This window comes from Rousettus aegyptiacus, unplaced genomic scaffold, assembly GCF_014176215.1.
Source record: "Rousettus aegyptiacus isolate mRouAeg1 unplaced genomic scaffold, mRouAeg1.p scaffold_m13_p_15, whole genome shotgun sequence".
NCBI classification, from domain to species: Eukaryota; Metazoa; Chordata; class Mammalia; order Chiroptera; family Pteropodidae; genus Rousettus; species Rousettus aegyptiacus.
Genome location: NW_023416290.1, coordinates 13,063,401 through 13,086,219, shown reverse-complemented (window position 1 = coordinate 13,086,219; position 22,819 = coordinate 13,063,401). Strand labels below are relative to the sequence as shown.

General features: G+C 36.9%; 1 protein-coding gene across 7 annotated transcripts in view; it reads left to right on the top strand.

Moving 5' to 3' along the window:
* The first annotated feature begins 8,272 nt into the window (after positions 1–8,272).
* Positions 8,273–22,819, top strand: part of YTHDF3 (YTH N6-methyladenosine RNA binding protein 3) — a 34,272-nt gene continuing 19,725 nt past the window's right edge. Inside the window, exons 1-6 of one of the 7 annotated variants that reach the window (XM_036232824.1) lie at positions 8,299–8,637; positions 9,120–9,144; positions 12,411–12,555; positions 14,825–14,910; positions 20,504–22,102; positions 22,316–22,402. In XM_036232824.1, the coding sequence (XP_036088717.1) occupies positions 12,498–12,555; positions 14,825–14,910; positions 20,504–22,102; positions 22,316–22,369 (1,797 nt within the window). In that variant the 5' untranslated portion in view covers positions 8,299–8,637; positions 9,120–9,144; positions 12,411–12,497 and the 3' untranslated portion in view covers positions 22,370–22,402. Of the gene's footprint in view, positions 8,638–9,119; positions 9,145–10,488; positions 10,557–12,410; positions 12,556–14,824; positions 14,911–20,503; positions 22,103–22,315; positions 22,403–22,819 lie in introns of those variants that run through there. The other 6 variants (XM_036232825.1, XM_016165878.2, XM_016165879.2 and 3 more) reach the window with 6 other exon arrangements.

The window sequence follows — 22,819 nt, the reverse complement described above, 5'->3', positions numbered from 1 at the left end:
GAACGAGAGCCAAGCAGCATCATTTTCTGTTGGATCCCACCTGTCCATAAAGGGACAAGATAAGCTAAAATGCTGGCATGGAAGAAATTCATTGCCTTCTATGACACCTAATGGCAGGGAAAATCCTTCTGGTGGCACCGTAAAACCAGGTCTCGGGTATGCGAGAATATGCAGCTACTTTTTCAAAGCAAGTGTAGGTATCTGTAATGTGCCACTCCAAGGACCAGTGTCTGCACTTCCAGTTTGGGGAGCTCTGTCTGTATCCTATGGGCACTATAAAAGGCCTCATCTCTTAGCTCTTTCCACAGGTGAGAGTCCCTCACCTATGCCAAGCATGGATCTGTACACTGGTTCAAGCCCAGGAAAATTCCTCATTGTCTACTCATCAAAGAGTATTATGCCTGGAAATAAACAATTTTCTATGTCTCACAAACTCAATGGGGAAGATGCATATCTTAACTTCCTCCACGAACAGCATGGAGGCTTTTGCACAATATGTGGATAATAGGTTAACAAAGCCAAGAAGTGGTTTAAGATCTGTGGCCACGCCTGAAGAATCAATACAATGGAAAGCAGAAGAGTTACTATAAGCTATTTAACAAACATTTATTAAATAACTATGTTGTTGAGTAACATGTTAGATAAAAAGGATAAAAGGTTGAATAAAATAAAGTCTTAGGCCTCAAGGAATTTAAAATCTAGTTCTGAGGATAAGACAATAGTAACATGCTATACAATGCTTTTCAGTTTACAAAGTACCGTCACATCTTGCAAATTCACTGCTCTGTCCCCTTTCCATACTACCAGACTACAGAGGCCATCACCAAAATACAAACTACTATGGAGGTTCAAAAGAAAGAGGTTCTTTATAATTGAGTGGTAGGGGTGGGGTGGGATGTGAAGACTTCACGGAGAATGATGCATTTCAGGTGAGCTTTGAAAGGTGGACATATTTCAATAGACAATGATTGGTAGCATTTGTTATAATAAATAACTTGTGCATAGACATAACGTCAAGAAAACGTTAGAGACATTTAGCGGAAACGTGAGGAGCATGATTTGGCTGCACCAGAGCAGTAGAAGAAAATAAAGCTGGAAATCAAAGCTTATGAAAGTATGCTTAATTTATCCAGATTTTGGGCTATCAAATTAAATGAATGTATTTTAAAACGAGGTTTAATTTGAGTTCAGCTATTTCAAAAGAATTTCCCATTCATTTCAAACTATCCCTCCTGGATTTCCATCAATTTAATCTTGTCTTTCCTCAAAAAGTCTTATCAAGACTACCCTTTTCCTAATCAGTCAGTAATCCACTCATATACATTTCTCCTTTCCTCCTATTCTCTCAAACAGAAGTTGTCTCCAGGATGGTGACATTTCAACTATTCTTTCATTTATTTCCCTGTTTGTGGTTTCTGATTTTCTGTAATGAGCAGAAAATGTTTAAATAATACAAACCTACTTTTGTGATAAAATCTTTATTGATATGTAGATTATAATCTCCAAGAAGCTTTCATATAAAGCTTGTTATTTTTCTATAATCTAATATAATGTATACTCTTTTGCAATTTACCACTTGTTAGACATTTAGGTCATACCAAATTTTTGAAATGGCAAATAGTGTAGAGCAGTTAAAATCGGATGAAAATAAATTAGAATCAAAAAAGTACAATCCTGCCCCTAGAGATTAGGGTGGAGAGTGGGCAACAATTCTTAAAGATGTATAAAACATTACAAATGCACCCACATGACCAAAATGACATGTTTTCTGGCTTGCTTCCCACCAAACTACCTTAGGTCAAGTTATTTTCAGCCAAATAGTAATGTTACACTGTGTGCTGAGTACAATGGTAGGCAATGATTGACATTGCCTAATGAATACCTGATCCTTATCCTCAAGGAACTTAAAGACTAGTAAGGGTCATAAGCAACATAAAGGATGTCCAGGTTGCTATGGGAACACAGAGACAAGTATCTGATCTCTTCTGAGAGGCTCTAGGAAGGTATTCTTGAAGATAGTAATGTAAGTGAGCCCTGAAGGATGAGTGCGAGTGAGGCCAAGAAGGGCTGGGGGATTTCCGGGCAGAAACAAGCACCTGTGCAAAGATACAGAATCAAGAGTGAGTCTGGTACCTTTAGAGAATTCTACCTGATATATTGCACCTAGAAAGATGGGGCATATACGAATGCGAGTTAATGGGGGTGAAAGAGAAGAACGTGAGAAGATAGAGGTCTACTGAGTGAGTATGCTCGATGTGGTACTCCAGAGTGTAAGACAAAATATAATTCTTATTTATTGTTGGTTTAGTTCATATTTTAAATTTTCTTATAATTCACATTAGACCTAATATTAGTACAATAATACAAATACGTAAATTATAAAAATTAAATTTGGCCGTATTGGGGATAAATGCTCAAAATTGTTTTTCTGGTTCAGAGTATGAGTTCGATGAAATTTGGAGACAACTGCTCAAGCTGATGGGGAACACTGAAGAGTTTTAAGAAAGGCAGTATGGCAACGAGATCTGAAACTCCGGCAGCAGGATGGAGAATGCTTGATGGGAGAGAAGCAGGCAGGCGGATCAGAGGCATTAGTCAAAATGAGAAATGATCAGAGGCTGAACTAGACAGGGCTTGGTGAACTGACACTTTGTGCAATGCAAAGGGAAAATAAATAGAAATAACAGCAATGAAGAGGATGGACGCCTTGTGAAGCAATGACAACAGGTGGACCAAAATCAAAAGTTAAATGCAGAATATATTAATTCAGCAATATTACAGGATGCATATCCCTATGTAAGTCACTGTTTATAATAGTAGTTTAATGCAAGATTGCAGTTTCAGTTCTAACTGTCCAGCCCACACAGATATAACACAGTAGATGATTGCCGAAGACTGCCGACCCATAAGTAAAACAAATGATCATATTCTGATCAAAAGATTATTTGAAATGTAATGTGCTCCATTGGAAGGGGATTTTTAAAAAATTACAGTTGTCTGATAGAAGTGGTTTAAAGTTCACTTATACTCGTAAACATCATAAAATGTTGTGAATTTACCTACACTTGTAAACATTATGAAATGTTGTGAGGGACAGTAAGTAGTTTTAAGAGTACTTAATGTTTTAAGAGTACTAAAATGTTTTAAGAGTACTTAGTTTCTGGTCACAATAGAAAGCTCCAGATAATGTCTAGAGTTAGACACGGGGTGTAGGAGTGAAAATATTTTTATGCTTACACTATCAGTCATTGCAAGTTAATTTGGAAAATTGTGATAGAATGCTATTTTAAGTAACAGCTAGCTTTCCTCCCATTTAAAGACCTAAATATGCTACGTTAGCTTATTTTCCAACCAATTTACCTAGCAAAGAAATATAATAAAACTCTAAAAACTTTTTCAAGCCCTTTGCGCGAATATTCTTCCCTTTGCCCTCTATGCTCTAATTGTACTGGGTTTCACTCTGTCATTTATGAAACATGTTCTTCCCTTTTTCCCTCTACCATTCTTCTCCTAATTACACATTTGTCACATTTCAGCTTAAATATAACTTCCTCAAGGAGGCATTTATGGCATCACTCTATAGTAAATGGTTTTTACTAAATGATCCCATGTACTTCCTTTTTGGTAACATTTATTTGACTTGTGATTATTTTTTAGTGCCAACCACCTCACTGGAAAGTAGACATCATGTAGGCAAGAAAATTGCCTGGCACATGATTTGCACTCAATAAATATTAATTGGATTACATTGAACTTTATAGGCCAAACCTATAAATTGGGTATATTAGGTTGGAATCTCCATCTGCACACTCAAGTGCAAGAAATAGAACTTAACTTCTACCTACAATTCGACTTTATTTCAAGACATCATTTTACCAGGGTCACAGACATTTTGTCTTGGTCAATTTAGTATCTTCTTCTCTTTCTAATATTTATATAAAGCCGAGATGTTCAGACGAAGTTCGTTTCTCTTCAATGTCACATGTCCCTTCAGTCACTTGATACAGCATATTTGTAAAGCACTTAATAGCTGCACAAATTATTTTTTGATATGATTTCTCACTTAATCTTCAAAACAACCTTAATATATTTTTATCTATTTAAAAAATTAAGCAATCAAAATTAAGGGTGTCACATACCTGTTCAAGACATGCCTTTTGAAGAGATTGACTTGGGACATGAACTCAGAATTTCTTTGCAAAATTCTGGAGCTTAGGCCACACATCTTGGTACATTTTAATATTTAATGATGATGATGATGAAGATGATGATAACTGCTAACGTGTACTGAATGTTAACTATTTGCTAAGGGCAGTGCCAAGAACTGCACATAATTTTCTCTCATTTAATCTTTCTAAAAACCCCAAGAGGCAGGTACAACACAAAAGCACAGAAAATTAGCCCAAGGTCACATAGCTAGTAAATGCTAAAGCCAGGATGCACACTCAGGGGTTTCTACCCTGGAGCCTGTCCTGTCCTCTTAACTACTATCTACAGCCTTGCATGTTTTGCTCCTTGAAACTCTGGCCTGTTTGAACTGGGCCAGACCTTTGGACTCAGCCAAATTAATGTTGTCTTGTAAACAGTTGTTTGTTAAACTAACAGAAGAGCAGACATCCTGACGACAAGGACTGATGATTATAGACTCTCTATCTGAAGACAGAATCAGGAGCCAATCACATAGCTAAAGAGTAACTCAGCTTTTACAGCACAAATAGAAACTTTTTCTTCTTTCCATGTAATTCTTTCTTTCCTTTTCTCACAAAAACTCATGCCTTTACCATGTAATTGGGATACCATTCCAGTTTCTGCCTGAATCTGTGCTTGTCAAATTTCAATTCTTTGATCTCATTTGGGCTTTTTAATTTTAGGTTAACAATCTCAAGAACTCAATTTAATCACAACTGCAGATAATTTTTTGCCATGCAGGGTAACACATTCACAAGTTCTGGGGATTAGGATGTGGACATCATTGCTAGGCATTATATAGCCAACCACAAGTTTTCATTTTCTTGGGAAAAGTGTCCAAGAATGTGACTACCACTGGTAGTTACATGTCTAATTTTTAAGGAAATTATCTAGCCCTTTTCCATAGCAGCTATAATCCCTCCAGCAACGTACCAGTGATGTAGTTTCTCTACAACCCAGCCAGGATTTCGTGCTGTCACTTTATTCTACCCATTCTAGTAAGTGGGTAGTGATCTTATTGTGGCTTTAATTTACATTTCTCTAATGGCTGAAGATGTTGAACATCTTTTCGTGTGTTTATCTGCCACTCCTACATCGTCTTTGGTGAAATATCTGTTCATGTCTAGTCTGATTTATTTTTAATGCAAATAACCAGAAGTTTTTCAGAAACACTTTCACCAAGACTAATAACAGAATTTATGGGTTCTTTGGGTAGATTTTTGACCTGTATCTTTGAGAAAACTTAAGTACAATGGTTTTAAAACTTTAGTGCCTCAGAACAGGGCTTGACAAAACCCTGGAGTTTTTGACTTTGTAACTATGGAGTGGGGTCCTAGAGAATTTGCGTTTCTAACAAATTCTCAGGGGAACACAGATGCTTTCCTCCCAGGACCACACTTTGATACCCATTGTTTTAGGGAACCCTTAGGGAATGAATGAAAAAGTTGTGCTCCAAAGTGAAGTGCTTCGGGGCAGGGGGAGACCGGTGCATATTAAAAGGACGCACACAAAATAACCTGATCCTCCAGTGGCCAGAGCTTGGAACAACTTGAGCAACAAAATAATGACAGTACTGGATTATATAACCTGAAGAATAATAGAAATATGGGAGAAAGGACAAAACTTTCTTGCACACGAATCCCAAATAATACATGTGAGTACTCCAGGAAGTGGAGTTTAAATTTCCTTTTTGACTGTCGAATTGATTTAATGACTCACCTCCTAAGACTAGAGTATGGAAAAGTGGAAAATAGTAACTTTGCCACAGAGAATCCTGGCAGACACCATTTAGATCAAATGACTCAGATTGACATCACCAATGATAAGTTATATTGACGTCAGGTGCCCAAGGCACCTCATCCGAGCCTTTCTAAAAACCATAACCCTAGTCAAGTTGTGAAAAAGTATCAGTCTATTACTATTTAATCTTTCACTATCCATTGTCCTTTTCCTTCTGTCCTGAACCTTATTTTTAGCTGAGCACATAGCCACCCAAGATATATCAATTTGTTTCCTTCAACTAGGTATTTTCATAAGACCGTGTTCTAGTTAGTAGGTGGTAGGCAAACAGAAAATGCAATATTTACAAAACGTCCTTAAAGGGAAGAGATGTGCCTTTCTTCACCTTGCTTTCTGCTGGTGGGAGGAATTATGATGGCTGGAAGTTGAGCAGTCATCTTAGACCATAGGTGGAAATGCTATCATGAGGATGGTGGAGCAAGAGGCTAGAAGGAGCCTAGTACCTGACATTGTGACAGCAGTCTAAGCCCTGGACTGATGACTCAAGATTTCTTTTGCAGGAGCGAAAAACAAGCCTCTATCTTAAATTCCCATCTTTTGGATAGCGACTGTGTTATTTTGGGCACATTTCTTAACCTCACTGTGTTACTTCTTATAATAGTACATAATACACAAGGATGCTGTGAGGATTAGTACCTGACATATAATGAACACTCAGTGAATACAAGCTATTACCACCATTCTGGGAATTATTTAGTCAAGGAACCAGAAACTAACCCTATATATAGCACTGCTTGTTGAAAGCTTACTCTGTGCCAGAAATTGTACTTAGCTGATCTATTATACTCATGAGCAAACTAAGGCATAGAAAGTTTCAGTTATACAACTAATTCTAGCCAGCTAGAATTCAATCTCAAATTCAATCCAAAACCATGGTTTTTAACTTAGATAATAAAGGCTCAAACACAGGCCTGCAGGATTTCACGTTTCCTTTTGTATACTCTCAATTTCCCCACTCATAACATGTAGTAGCAAACTCTCTCAAATTAAAAGGTCTTTATGGGAATGGAGGCTGGGTAGACTGGAGAGATTAAGAGCAAAACTGGAAGGGTGGGGAAGTCTTGGGAAATGGCAGGCAAGAATGTCAGCTTGAACTGAAAATCACGCTGAGTCCTTGGGACCTGTGGCGAAATGGGAGAGCTTGGGAAGCCGACCAGACCTGAAAAACACCTCTTGGTGGTTTTTAAGAAACAGTGAACTCTTAAGATAAGTTTCAGTCATTGCATTAAAATTCTTGTTGCATCGTTACAACAAAATTAGTCCTATAATTCAGCAATTTTACACTTTTCTAAATTACCGCCTATTTGATGGCTTTGGAAGAATTTGGTCAAAGTTTCTCTCTATATAGAGAGGCCACACCATGCCTGTTAGGCAAGGAATTTTTGCCTTTATTGCAAATTTCAAAATGTTGCAAATCCTCACTTTGGTTTTGCCATTTACAGAAAAGTAACTTTACCAGTTTCTGCCGAAACTTTAAACATCTCTCCTTTTAAGACTGAAGAACGTCCTGCAACTTCGTTTATCTTTCCCAAAGTAACTTTATTCATCAAAATCAACTTAAAGTGTGGGGAGAGGAACACAAGTCCATGAACTGGCTGGCAGTTTGCTCTACAGGTTCCGGACGAATCGAGTTATTCCAATCATGTTCCCGGGATTTGGAGAGTACAAACACTTGCCGCACCTCCTATTATTCGCTTTTAAGTGTCAATGCCCAGAGCTCCAAACCCATTGAACTTTCGCTGCACGTGCTGACTCGTGCAGACGGCCCAGCAAGTCTGTCCCGAGGGCGGCTGACTCACCCAGCCGCCCACGAGGCTTTGGATGGTCTCGGGATGCTCCTGTGGAGGAACCCGCCACCACTGCTCGTTCATCCCAGGCGGGCGCGAATCCTGGCTCGGCGTTGCAACCCGCCAACATTCATTCCGCCGCCAGGAGGGCCCCGCCGGCTCTGCTCTGCTCTAATCCCCGACAGACGCTGCCTCCCGCCCAGGCCCACTTCCCGCCCAGAATGCCCCGGAATCCAGTTCTGGCCTGGCTCCCCGCTGCCGCCTCCTGACACCTGCCCTGCGGCCTCGAAACGGGTCAGCAGAAAGCCACGGAAGAGACCCTGAAAGCGGGCACTAACTGCCAGGGGCGGTATGTGTGCGTGCGTGCGTGCGTGCGTGTGGGGAGGCGGCGTGGTCTCTCCTTGGCGCATGCGCCCAGGGGGCGGCCGTACGGCTTGTCTCCGGTGACGTGGCGTGCGGGGCGGAGCCAAGGCCGGGGGCGGGAGGGTGGGGAGGAAGAGCGAGGTGAGCGCGGACGTCAGAGTGGAGAGCGGAAGGTCAGGGAGCCTCGGAGCGGAAGTGAGACTAAGAAGTCTGTCCGCCATTGTGGACCCGAGAAGCGGAGAGCGACAGGGGAAGAGTAGCGTGCAAGCAGAAGAGACGGGCCCCGTCCAGCGACTCCCGAGCGCGAGGCCCTGTTTCTGGCTTCTCAGCGAGCGGCGGCAGCGGCTGGAACAGTCAAGTCGGCCGAGGGCGGCAGCCGACTGCTGTGAGTGCACGGGGAGAGGCCCAGGCGGCGGCGGCAGCAGCAGCGGCGGCAGCGGCGGCAGCAGCAGCAGCTCTCGGGTTGCGGTGAAGAATGTCAGCCACTAGCGTGGATCAGGTGAGGGAGCCGAGGCTTCAGGCTCGGCAAAGGCCCGAGCCCTGGAGCTCCACCCTCGCGTGGGGCTTCGGCTCCACTCCGTCGCCGCCGCTGCCGGCACTATAACGGTGCCCCGGGCGCAAGTTGATGCGGTCCTGCGGCCGGTGCCGGGGCGTGCGTCCTGGCCCCGGCGTCTGCGGCCGAGGCGGGAGGCCGCGGGGCCGCGGCGGGTGGGGGAAGGACCGCTCTTCCGGGCCCTAGGCCGCATCCTGAGGGCGGCAGACGTGGGGCTGAGCCCAGGCGAGCTCGGGAGACGGACATCGAGTGGAGGCTAGGAGGTTTAAAGACTGGGGGCGGTTGGGAAATTGGTGGCCATGGAGAATATGGTGGCTTTTACTCCTACGCGGTTTAAAATAACTTGTCTTTGATAACGTCTTTGATTAACACACTTTTTCTCTTTTTTTTCCCCTTTTCATTACGACACCTTTGGTCTTGCTACACAGAGACCTAAAGGGCAAGGAAATAAAGGTGAGTTTGGATATTTTTATCTTATTCCTCAATGTTGAATGTTTTTTTTTTTTTTTTTTTTTGCGTAGTAGGGGTTAGTTGTTTTTGCTCCTTTTTTTTTTTTTTTAATGTGGGATCGAAGAAAGATTTATCACGGCTAATACAGCCAAAAGCTGTCCAAAACTTAGGAAGTTCCTTGCTTTGAAGCCACTTTTATAGAAACCAAAATGGTACATGAAACAGTTTCCTTAGTTCAGGAGGTAGTATGACTCCAGTGACGTTTCTTTAATTTTGCAATTTATCTATATTATGTAATTTCTGCCACAAAAATTTCTATGTATGTCTATAGATAAGATGTGTACTTTGTTTGCCGCGTCAGTTGCAGTGGAGCATGTAACCACATAGTATTCCATGTCACATAAGTGAAAATTGTTCTGTTAACCACTGATTCTATTGAAGTAAGTTGGCAATGAGGCAATAACACGTTAAAGATCAAAACTGGACAGTCCCGATTGCAGGGTGGGACTCAATTTGATATTTTAGAAAGGACTGTGAAGGAAATAATTTATGAAGTTCCTTTTAGAACTAAGTGATTTACTATTTAGTTTAAAAAATACTATTGAAAGTAAAGCATTTCAAAAAAATAAGTGTATTTTGTATTAATATGAAATAATACAGTCAGCTGACTGAAACATGACATTGAACATGTGATGAGTAAGTATAGAACAATAACTGCTTTCTTGGGACAGTGCCAATTAAATAATATTACAATGAGTTGTATATTTATAGTAGTTTGTAATAGGGCTTGAAATTAGACTAAGTAGAATTATGCTTCCTGTTTTTATTTAAGTATCAAAATATTGTCTAGAAAATAAGGTCTACAGTACCTTTTTAGATGTAAATCAGTCTTTTATTGGTGCTGTTTTTAGTCTTCAGGGTCTTATTTGCTATAGCAAATTTGAAAGGAGTAGGTGCTGTATACACAGCTTAGTTAATTTTCTTTGCGTTGTAGTACAGTTTGACAGTTTATACATACCAGATATATGGCACTATATTAGGTAACAAATTTATTGCTTTGTTTTGATTAAAGATCTGTTTTATTGGAGTGTGTAAACATTTAGACATTTTAATTTCTAGAATTTAATTTTTGGAGCTAAAAATTTTAACTTCAGAATTATTTGCATATAAAACTCAGTTTGATATTTATCGTTGAGTTATTTTAAGTGAGTTTTAAAAAAATTTATTTGTAAATTTAAAAACGATCTTTTTTTTTTTTTTGCTAGCCTTCCCATTAGGAAGTATATAGACTTGGAGATATGTGAAATTTATTGTCATTATTGCCTAGCATAAATTATTTTATCCTAGATCTTTGGGGAGGTGGCACTTTGCAAGGCTTTTTGAAATGCTAAGTGTTTTGTGTTATCTGCTTTAAGGTAAGTGTGCAAGTTCTATGAAGTACTTGTTTAACAAAACAAAGTAGCATCTATTTAGTAAGTCATTACTATAAGTTTGATCTGTAACAGTCATTTCACTTAGGTATGTCATAATGACAGCTTCGATATTATACATATAAATTACCTGTAAACAGTATTGCATATTAACCTTAGATAAGTATTTTTTGGTTATTAAAATGGTTTTCATACATCAGTATCACCTTGGTTGGATGTCTTTAGACACACATACAAAATATTTATTCAGATTCTTCTTTATCCCAGGAAATTTTCTTTTTCCCTGATTATTCAGTTGATAATTTCATCCATGAGTAAAGTGATAGACTAGGATTCCCAGATCTGTGTTTTAATACTGTTTGTGGCTGTTAACTCTCCAATTCAGCTTGAACACATGGCACCTTTTGGTCAAAATTTCCCTTCTATAAAATAAAGGTAGTGATTCTAGTCACAAATCCTATTGTATGTTATAAGGATTGTTGTAATTACAGTAGTCCATTGTTCTGGGAGCTATTATATTTGCTGGGTTTCTCACTTCATTTGTTTTTAGGGTGCAGAGAGACTACTGCTTAAGACTTGGGGGAGGGAAAAACTACTGGCCTAAAAGTATTGGTAACCATTTAAGATGCTTTAAAATGGTAAATACTACAATTGCACAAATACACATATACATCATTTGTATTTTTATGCCTTTGCAGGGAGAATTACAGGCGAAAGCAACAGTTCCAGTGAACTGATACAAGTAGCTATGTGTGTGTTTGAGAAAAACTACTCTACCTTAGCTGACTTGGTTCCCAAGCTAGTGAAGTTATTTTACAGTTACTCTGTTTACTTTTATGACGCAGAAAACAAAGTTATTTTTCTTGAACTACAGCCTTAGTATTCTAAGAACATGATTATTAAACTTGAATTCAGAACTTATCAGACTTACGAAGAATACATATCCCTGAGGAATTGTCAGAATTTTGAAAGCAGAATCCATTTCAGTTAATATAATTTCAGAGATGCTATGTTTCTTTTTGGAATTATCTTTAGTTGACAGCCTTAGCTTTATACCTGGCTTTAGTGTCTTTGATTTTCTGCTTAGTGTTTTTGTGTGTATCTTTAATGATGTAAATGCACTAAAGGAACTAAAATTTGAAAGGAATTCTATATCAATATCTTTGTAAGGCAAAAATGCTTTTGTAGTATAAATAGTAGTTTTAGGTTTACTTGTTTATAAGTTTGAATTTTTTTTTTTAATTGATCGATTGTCCCCATGTTAAGTATTAAAATTCTTTTTACTCTTGGCCAAAGTAGTAATGAAGGATAGTAAAATTTAAGGATGGTTTTTTACCTATTGGTCCATAATTTAAAAGTGACTTTATATTACTTTTGTTTATTAACAAGAATTTTTGCTTGCTGGAATAAAAGTGTGCTGGCTTCTCCTGCAGGCACCCCAGAGAAAAGTGTCAGATCTCATACTCTTTGTAGCCTCGGGCCTTGCTGCCCGCTTCCTTATATCTCTTAAGTTTATATATAGGCAAGTGTAGGGAAAGGGATTTATATTTTTGCTCCTCCCTTCTCTCTTCCCCTCCCAGCATGGAGACATATTTCATTGTTTGGTACAACTGCAGTTTGAAAGAATTAGGTTAAATTTGGCTATATCTAAGTGTTTCAGAAAAGTTGTTGAAAATGCCTTGTATTTTGGCAATATTCTTTTGCAACCTCTCCCCACCCTCCCACCTGGAAATGATTGCAAAACACTTAACTGTCATTTTAGCCCTCATTTTATTATTAATCCTCAAAACATTCTTGTAAGGAGATAGAGGGTATATGGTATTGTCGCTGTTTTTGTAGGTGGGAAAACATGATGCACAGATCTGTTGACTTTCCTAACTTGATGTAGTCAGACCAGAGCAAAGAATCACCTGGCTCCTAAGGCCCATGTTCTATCTTGATTTGACTCTGCTTCATAGAGCAGAGGAAACAGGCGAAGACTCATGTAAGTCATCTGTTCTTTTTTCCCTGAAGAAACTTTTACAGACTATGGAACAGGCTTGGATTTCATTACTATATAATGACTTTCTGTCTCCAAGACATTAGATTGTCATTAAGTAATGTTCAAAAACTAAAGTCTTTAAGACAGTTGAATTTCTTAAATGTATGCTTCTGAAATTCGAGGGCTAGCTGCTTATTCAGATTCTAATTTAATTCAAATTGCTTGTCAGTATGCGTAAAACACTTTTAATTAAACATTTTTTCTCTTAGATTGACATATTCCTTGAATAATCTTTTAGGACTCCACTTATAAATGATTGTAGACTATTAGTTCGTGTGAATGTTTTGTTCTCAGTCTCAACCTCTTAGAAGAAGAGAAAGGATAGAACACAGGAAATAAGAAGAGCAGTATAATACATATTTAGATAAATTTTAAGTAGGTACTTTTTACTGTACTAGCAGTATGGCTTAAATTTCTGAGATTCTAATGAAAGCAAGAAATAGATCGTTGTAATTTTGAAATGGGTAGCTGTTTCAAAAACATGCTAGTGTAATAATCCAATTGTGTAGTGAAGAATTATATTTTAAGAGGCAATAGACCATGCATAAACTACTTTTGATAAAGGAGTGGTGAAGCCAGTGGTAAAGGAGAAGTATGTTAGAATCTCTTGGGCTGACATGATCAGCCTACCAGAAATAACCTAAGGTATCCACCCACCTCCTTATTTTCATTTCTAGTGGCTATTAACATAAATTCTGGAGAGTACATTTAGTTCAAACCTGTCTATGATATAATCCTTATCATACGACGTTAAAGCATCTCGATAGAGCCAAGATCAAGTTGACCTTCAGGTTGCTCTTGTAGTCCTTGAGGGGCAACAGTAGTGTCCTAAGAGGTTTACTTTGATAGCTTCACAGAATAGCATCATTTCTTTGATCCTTACTGCTCAGTGGGAGACAGAACTAAAGAATTTCACCTGTCCACTCCCATGCTGTTGTCAACTCATTACGTTGTAGGTGATCTAAACTTAAAATTAGGGAAAATAAAAATCATACACTGTTATATAAGAACACACAACTTAAATCCATTGCCCCCAAGCATAGTTTATAATACTTTATGACACTATTTTTTAAGTCATAAATCTTCAGATATTGAGATTTTGTTTGTTTCTAAGAGATTAGTCAACATCCATCAGAAAAGCTCAACTTTTTTCATCTCATATGTGTTTTAAAAGTAGTGTAGTCTGGTATATTTATATAGACAATGCCAGCACATCAAGTTTAGTCTTGTAAAACTTCTGTGGTCCTAAAGTAATTTTTAGTCCTCTTTGGATCTTGTAATATTTTATGTAATAATATCCAAGATTATACTGTCATTGAGTGCTCAGATGAGGTGAGGTAGGTACGTACTATTAATAATCTCCTTGAGCAGAGGAGTAGTCAGAGTTACAGAGCCTGAATCCCTGAAGATTGCCCAGCTTCTCAGTGTTGGGCTTAGTATTCAAACTCAGAGCCTTCTTACCTCAGGTCTGCTGAAAAGCCTCTGAGGCATTGCCAAGAGAATAACCTTACAGAGCTTTAATGGAAATGATCTCTGAACTAATAAGGCATTATAAATTGTTGACAGGTTTTCTTGTGTTTTGCAAGAGTAATCATGGTTATCTGGTTATCTGTAGTGTCTGAATTTTATTTGTACTTTCATGTGAAAGCTTACTTTTTTTTTGGTTTAGAATTAAGCCCTTCTTAGATTTTTTCATAAATATGTTCATTGCAATATTGCTTCAGGTGGATTTTAGTTACTTTATTGTAACTTTAGTTACAAAATAGTTATTTCAATCTTTACTTTATTGGACTAATACATGGACTAACTAATACAGAGATTTAACAGAGAGAAATCAATGTCACAATGCTATTTGAAGTGATATTTTGGATTCAAATACAGTGTTAGAGAACTCTTGCAACATTTTAATTTAACTTAAACTTAGTTTTCTTACTAAGAAATTGGGATATTTATGTTCTTGGTAATGAGAAGTATAAATGTCCTTTGTATTTTTCTAATCTTGGGCTTAATCTGTACAAGATCTGTAAATTTTCAGTGGCACATAAATATTCGTATCCAAAATTAAGTTAATCCTTAAGAGTTTTTAAAAGAAAAGGACAAAGAAGTCAGGATAACTTTTTACGAATAGGTTTGAAAAATACCGAAAGTTTAGGTTGCGCTGTGAATTTCATAAGGATAATTACAACATATCTAATACAAACATATTTTTTAGTTTCAGTACAAAACGGTTCGATTCATCAAAAAGATGCTGTAAATGATGATGATTTTGAGCCATACTTAAGTAGCCAGACAAATCAGGTAAGTCTGATGGTCCCATGTTTAGGAAATTGAACTTATATTAGTAGTAATTGAGTTTTCCAATAGATATTTTAATTGAATAACACTAACCATAACATGAAGTAATCTAGTGTGTGTGCATAATAGTGAGTAGCATTTGCAGGTTTATGTCACAGGAGAGTTCTTTAAAAATTACGGACAGCTGAAACTAGATTACGAAATACAAAGATTTAAAGATAAACATTATTTGTATGTATTGTAATTTTTTGAATGTTGAAAAGAATTTTTAATCTTTTAATATCAATCATATCTTCATAGCTTAAGATATTACAAGGTTTAATTGGCTAGAGATTTGTGGGATAGGACTACTTTGTGCCTGAGGTTTTCAATTAAATGTAGTTTTCTTTTTAAAGCATTCCAATTTGAATTTCACTGAAGTTTTACTATAACCTGGTCATGTAATAGATAAAGATAAATAATGAAGTCTTTATAAACACCTTCTGTGGTGTAGGCATGGAGGCTTTTGGTGGCTTCTGAAGGTATTTTTTGGTCTGTGTTTGGATTTTTCACAAATAATTTTGTGAATTTGTATACAGGTATAGTTTAGATTTAACCATTGAAAAACAAATGGTATTCTTTGGTCTCTGTATACCATTTCTGCATGTTAATAAAAATGTAGCTACTAGAAATAAATTTGAAAAACCCTTATTAACCAGTTACGTTAGGGAGAACATTCTGGAATGAAACTGCTTTTGTCATTTTGTTTAATAAAAGAAGAAAAAACGTATCTTAAAATCTCAACCTCTGGTTTTTTTAAACTATAAAAGAACAAGGCACCAAATATTATTACAGAATTTTACAGTTGTAGAGCAAATGTGAACAAAACATTTCCAATTTGTGGGATGTAGAATTATTTTTAGGACTGTAGAGATCCGTGGTTATGTTCAGCCTGATTTACACTCTCAGTAGTTTTTCTTTAACCATCCCTTCTATCTCTTGATCTGCATTCCTAGCAATATGTTGGGAGGGAATAAATAAATGATAAAGAGGAAAAACAGGTGATAAGATCTATGAAAGTTTGGCTACTTTTAAAAGAATGAAAACGTTCATTTCATATTTATGTAATATATTTTATGATCATAATAACAAATTTACTTTCCACTTAAAGGTGGTGAAAGAATGTATCATTGGAAAATAGAGGAAGATCATTTGTTATAAATGTAGTGCAAGTTTTAAAAGAAAGAGACAGTATTATATCTGGGCCCATACAGTAGCCTCAGCTAATATCCTTTATGGCAGTGGTTGTAGCTTCTTTGAGAAATTCCGATATTTATGAGGAATAGTAGATATTCTCCCCAAACAAGTCTTTATGATCAGATGAGTTTGGGAGATTTATTTGGTCTAAATAATTGTTTTTTTTACTACTCAATTTCATACTTTATATATAAAGTATAAAATGAATTTCTGTGATAAGGATATAGTATGCAGATCCTTTGACTTATTTGTTCGAACTCTTTTCCGGTAATTTTAGTGAATCATAAATGTTTGAGAATTGCTACTGTAAATCCTTGTTTTATTTGGTAACAGATATTTTATAATTCATTTGTCACAGGGGCTTAGAAGAATGATTATTTGGCATTCCACAGAGGTGCTTCAGGTCTGCTTAGGGGAGACCAAGGGATGGTACCCTGGATCCCACCCCTACCTCAACCAGAGCTGTGCTCTGCTTTTTATCTGTTTTATATGTTGGAATTTTGCATAAGGTTACTTGTAAAAAACTTAAAAGTGTTGGAAAATTATTTTTTGAGAATATAGAGGCATTTACCTTAGTGAACCCAATTTTTAAATTGTATCATAAAAGCTTCCTTAGGTTGGCAAAAAAATCTATAAAGATTTTTTATAGATTTTGATGTGATATTTAAATGGAAGGTCTTGTGCTTTATATTAATTAAATCATTTTATTTTATGATGTTTGAATCAATATTTTCATGTGTTCTCTAAAGAGGTATTAAAGTTTGATACCAGTAAGGCTGTATTTTACTTCCTTCTCCTTGCCAGTATGAATAGATAAGTTTTCAGCTATTATCTTTCTATAATATTAAAAATAATTATCTGTAGTCAGGGTACATATTTACTTTTGAAAGAGCGCTAACACTTGAATATTGAAAACTGGGGGGAGAGAAAAATGGAAAATTACCTGAAATCTGAAAAAGTAGGTTGTGTAAGAATTTAAGATACTCATAATTAGATGAAATAGAAATAAAAAATTAAAAATCGACCTTTGAGACCAGATTATTGAAAACTGGGTTTATTGGTGAAATATTTTAACTAATTATCTGCATATTTAAAATTATGCATCTATAGGTTGTACTGAACTAGCTGAAATAATTGTTTAAAAAAATTTCAACTAAATACATATTATGACTTTAAATGTTATCTGATTTTAATATAAATAAGAGAAATGAATCTTTCATCTGGAAAGATGTTTAATGTTTTGGTTAAATTGTTTTCTATACTTAGGTCCAATTCAAATCAAACCCAGGAATATTTCAAAACAGATTGTTGGCCTTCTGTGGCAGCATATTTCTATTTTCTGGTGCTCACTTAAAAAGGGGATAATTTTTTATATTAATTTTAAGTAAATGTCTTTTGGTTTTAAAATTAGTTCTCTATAGTTCCAGAGAATAATCAAATTATTCAGTTGATCAGAAAATTCAAGTTTCACTGGAACCATTAGAGATGCTATTATAAATTCAAAGAATTAATTGGAAAAATGAAGTTGGAGTTTGTCTGCTTGTATATATGGGAAAATAAATTTCTAGCCATGATGATCAGGGAAGAGGTATAGAAAACGAACAAAGTAAAATAATATTTTGAGTTTTGTTATTTTGTGTCCCTGCCCTTAGTTTAAAGTCTTTATTGTCTTTGCCTGTTGCCTGATTTCCTAACTGGTAATGCTGCATTACTCCTTAGCAGTCTTGAAGTCAAAGTCTGATTGCGCCATTGTCATGTTAAAGAATTAACACAGCTCACCCTCCCTGCCTTATCTATGGTCCACCTTCTCCATCTTACTCACTCAGGGAAATGGGACTTACCATTATTTTTTGAAAATATAAATATATTTTTTCATGTTTTCAATATGTACTTTTTATATACACAGACTTAAAAGTCTATCAATTCGTGAGGTCTTTTCTGATTCCCCCAATTACTTGCATCCTCCTTTTTTTACTAGAGGGTTTGTTTTACTTCCATTACAATACCTATCAAATTGTAGGGTAAATCTGTCTTCCTCACTAGATCTGTGAAATCCTTCAGGTCAGAGACCATGTTCTTCATCTATTTCTTCAGTGATTGACACTGTGATCTGGGACATAGTAAGCTTTCTTTGAGTATTTATTGAATGAATGGGTTAGATTATCTTCTAGAATTAGGGAATGAATTATGGTTGCTGAAATATTCAAGTTGAGTCATGTCTAATAGATTTGTGACATTCTTATTAGAGATACATAAATTATATTTCCTGAAAAGTACAATAATGTTTTTAAATGTTAGAGGAACGTACAGATAAGCATTAAAAGTATACCAGACTTTTTGTTTTTAATTCAGAATTGAACTCTAGAGTTTGAAGTACCTCAGAATCTTATGGAAGACAGTTTTGTTTTACTCTTTGCAGAAATGCTGTTATTCTTGAATAATGCCTCAGTCTTTTCTTTTATTGAACTTCTAAGAAATTGTACAGTGTTTTTTCTTGGAAGTTTGGATTTGTGAAGTAAGAATGGATATTGTTATAACTGAACGATTGTCAGTTACAATTGAGTTTTATTAAAATGTCTTTAGGTCAGAACAATGATCATGAATTTATTATTATTCTGGTTTCTTTGAGATAAGAGAAAAATAATTGACCTACATCACAGGGCTAAGGGATAATAATTATAAATGATTTTGAGGTTCTAGGTAAGAACATTTAATGTTTTAGTTTTCAAATAAAAACTAAATGTAAAAGTTTAATTCTTATACTTCCATATAGCACTTTGCAATGAACAAAGTAGATCTTAAAATATATTTACAGTTTATTAAAGCAGTAGATATTATCTCCATTTGACCAGTGAAGAAACAGAGTTAGAAAAATTATTTAACGATCTGATGAGATCACTGACAAAAAGCGAAGGAATACAGAATTGAGCCCATATTCTTGCGTAGCTACTGTATCGTGCCATGACTTTATACTCTTTAAGATCTGGACTAGCTTTGAAATTATTATGCCATGTGCTTGCTGATTAACTTACATTTTAAAGAGGCAAGTTGTGTCAGTAAATGTAACTTGTTGATTGAATACTTAGCCTAGGCACTGTATCTTTATTTCATTTTAGTAGATGAGAAAACTGTTCAGAGTTGTAGCTTGGCTACTTTCATGTAGCTGATAAATCCTGGGTTGGGATTAGAATTTAGACACTTCATGGTTTCACTTTAGACTTACAAAGCCCCTTCAGGTCGTGTTTCTAAGTTTATGCTGTGGGTAAAGGGTATGTGCATTTGTTCTTACAAGTATATTCGTTATGTCCATTGATTATCACTTTTTATATGTATAACTATTTTCCCCTTCCAATTAGTTTCTTGAATATGAGGGTAATACCAAAAATTTCACATCACTTTATTTAAAGGTTTTTTATATATATATATATGTGTATATATATAAAAACATAGTAAAATTTCACTATTACTTGTTTTTGAATTATGAATAAACTTTTAAAGCGATTATTTTATATAAATTGTGAGATTATGATAATGTCTCATAACCAAGTTTGAAGTAAAAGGCGAAAGTAAGTTTTGAGTTATTTTCCATCATTACTAACTGGAAGTCCTGTTCCTCTTTACTACCAAGGTGCATTCCTTTAATTAATATTCCACTTAGCAATTAAAAATTTATCTTAAATTTTAGCAAAACATTTAAAAATATTTACAGTTATAATCAAAGCTGTACTAATTCAGAACACGTTGACCACTTTTTTTTTTTAAATTTTGAGTCGCTTCCTACAGCTTTGTTCTTACTAGAACCAAAACTGAAGCCTTGTTGCCTTTTGAAGGGAGACCGCTTAAGTTACTTTCATAGAGCTAAGGAAAAAAAATCCCATTCAGCTAAAACTACTGAAAGAATGGGGAAATAAATGGTTAGCGTTGTTTGATAAATTGGAGAAAACAAGCCATTTATCCAGGATGCTCAAGGATTCTAAGTGGTGGTGCTAACGCTGTGGACAACTCTGCAGTCAGAGACAGTAACCCATCCCTGCTCATCAGCTTGAGCTGTTTGATAGGCAATTGTGACCAATGGAACATGTTTTAAAGTTATTTAAAGTTAGTATTTTGACAAAACCACTAATTTGCAGTGAAGTAGTAAAAATCATGATTTTTTAAATAAACAAATGTGTTAAAAATACTCATCAGCAAGTTTTTGTGTTGATAAAATTGGATTTGAATTTTTAATTCTGTTTATTTTGAATAGGTAGATCTGTTTTTCGTTTGTTCAAAACTTTGATTTTAATCTTTCAGATGCCTTTCCCTCCCCCCTACTCTTCAGAGGACATTTCATACCTGATTATTATCTTTTGTTTTCCAGAGTAACAGCTATCCGCCAATGTCAGATCCATACATGCCTAGTTACTATGCTCCATCCATTGGATTTCCATATTCTCTTGGGGAAGCAGCATGGTCCACGGCTGGAGACCAACCTATGCCATATCTGACAACCTATGGACAAATGAGTAATGGAGAACATCATTATATACCAGATGGTGTGTTTGGTCAACCTGGGGCATTAGGAAATACCCCTCCATTTCTTGGTCAGCATGGATTTAACTTTTTTCCTGGTAATGCTGATTTCTCTACATGGGGGACAAGTGGATCTCAGGGACAATCAACACAAAGTTCTGCTTATAGTAGCAGTTATGGCTATCCACCTAGTTCTCTTGGGAGAGCTATTACTGATGGACAGGCTGGATTTGGCAGTGATACTTTGAGTAAGGTGCCTGGCATTAGCAGTATTGAGCAAGGCATGACTGGACTGAAAATTGGTGGTGACCTGACAGCTGCAGTGACAAAAACTGTAGGTACAGCCTTGAGCAGCAGTGGTATGACGAGCATTGCAACCAATAGTGTGCCCCCAGTTAGCAGTGCGGCACCTAAACCAACCTCCTGGGCTGCCATTGCCAGAAAGCCCGCCAAACCTCAGCCGAAACTTAAACCCAAGGGCAATGTGGGAATTGGGGGTTCTGCTGTGCCACCACCTCCTATAAAACACAACATGAATATTGGAACTTGGGACGAAAAGGGGTCTGTGGTAAAGGCTCCACCAACCCAACCAGTTCTGCCTCCTCAAACTATAATCCAGCAGCCTCAGCCATTAATTCAACCACCACCATTGGTGCAAAGCCAACTGCCTCAACAGCAGCCTCAGCCACCACAACCACAGCAGCAACAAGGACCTCAGCCACAGGCCCAGCCTCACCAAGTGCAGCCTCAACAGCAGCCGCTGCAAAACCGCTGGGTAGCGCCTCGGAACAGGGGAGCTGGCTTCAACCAGAACAACGGAGCAGGTGGTGAAAACTTTGGTTTAGGTGTTGTTCCTGTCAGCGCTTCACCGTCTAGTGTGGAAGTGCATCCAGTGCTGGAAAAGCTAAAGGCCATAAACAACTATAATCCCAAAGACTTTGACTGGAACCTGAAGAATGGACGAGTGTTTATAATTAAGAGCTATTCTGAGGATGACATTCACCGTTCCATTAAGTACTCTATCTGGTGTAGTACTGAGCATGGTAACAAACGTTTGGATGCAGCTTACCGTTCCTTGAATGGGAAAGGCCCACTCTATTTACTCTTCAGTGTGAATGGCAGTGGACATTTTTGTGGAGTGGCTGAAATGAAGTCTGTTGTGGACTATAATGCATATGCTGGTGTCTGGTCTCAGGATAAGTGGAAGGGCAAATTTGAAGTTAAATGGATCTTTGTCAAAGATGTTCCCAATAATCAATTGCGGCATATTCGCTTAGAAAATAATGACAACAAACCAGTTACCAATTCAAGGGACACTCAAGAGGTACCCCTAGAAAAAGCTAAGCAAGTGCTTAAAATAATTGCTACTTTCAAGCATACCACCTCAATCTTTGATGACTTTGCACATTATGAAAAGCGTCAAGAAGAGGAGGAAGCCATGCGTAGGGTAAGAGTATAGTAATATTTTTGTGTGTAGGGTTTTTTTTTATTACTGATGTGGTATGCATGGGTGGGTATTCTTTAATACATTTTAATATTAACATTTTGAGTTTAAGAACTTTAAAGGAAACAAACCTCTTAGTTTAAGAAACAGAACTTGACAAACATCCTTGAAGGCCTGTGATGCCACATTTGAATCGTTTCCTTTTTCCTTCCCAAGGGTAACCCTTACTCTGAATTTGCTTCCTGCCTATTCTTCATACTCCTCAGGTGATAAAGATCATTGAGTCGTGTTCATCAAAGCTCAGTGAGTTCTACGTTTATAATTAAGCAGACTTAAGAACTGGCAAGGGTCTGTAGTCACTAATAAACTTAAACATTAAGTTTATGGGAAAATGGATTTCTCCTGAAATTCCTGAAGCATTTTTGTAATTGTGCACTTAGTACTTGTGCAAAGGGATTTGACGTAGGAAGACAGCATAGAGTTGGGAAGACCTGGGCTTTAGATAGACTGCAAAATTTGATTTCTGCCACTTACTTACCTTTGAGACTCCAGGGGAGATTTCCCCAAAATTACTTACTCTTCTGCTTGCATCATATTGGCCAGATTTGGTCACAGCACACAGCAAGACAGGCTGGGGAATGTTTTCTGTTCAGACTACAAAAGAAAATGGTGTGGGGGTGGATGCTATTTTTAGGAGAAGAGAATGGATGGAGTAGGCAA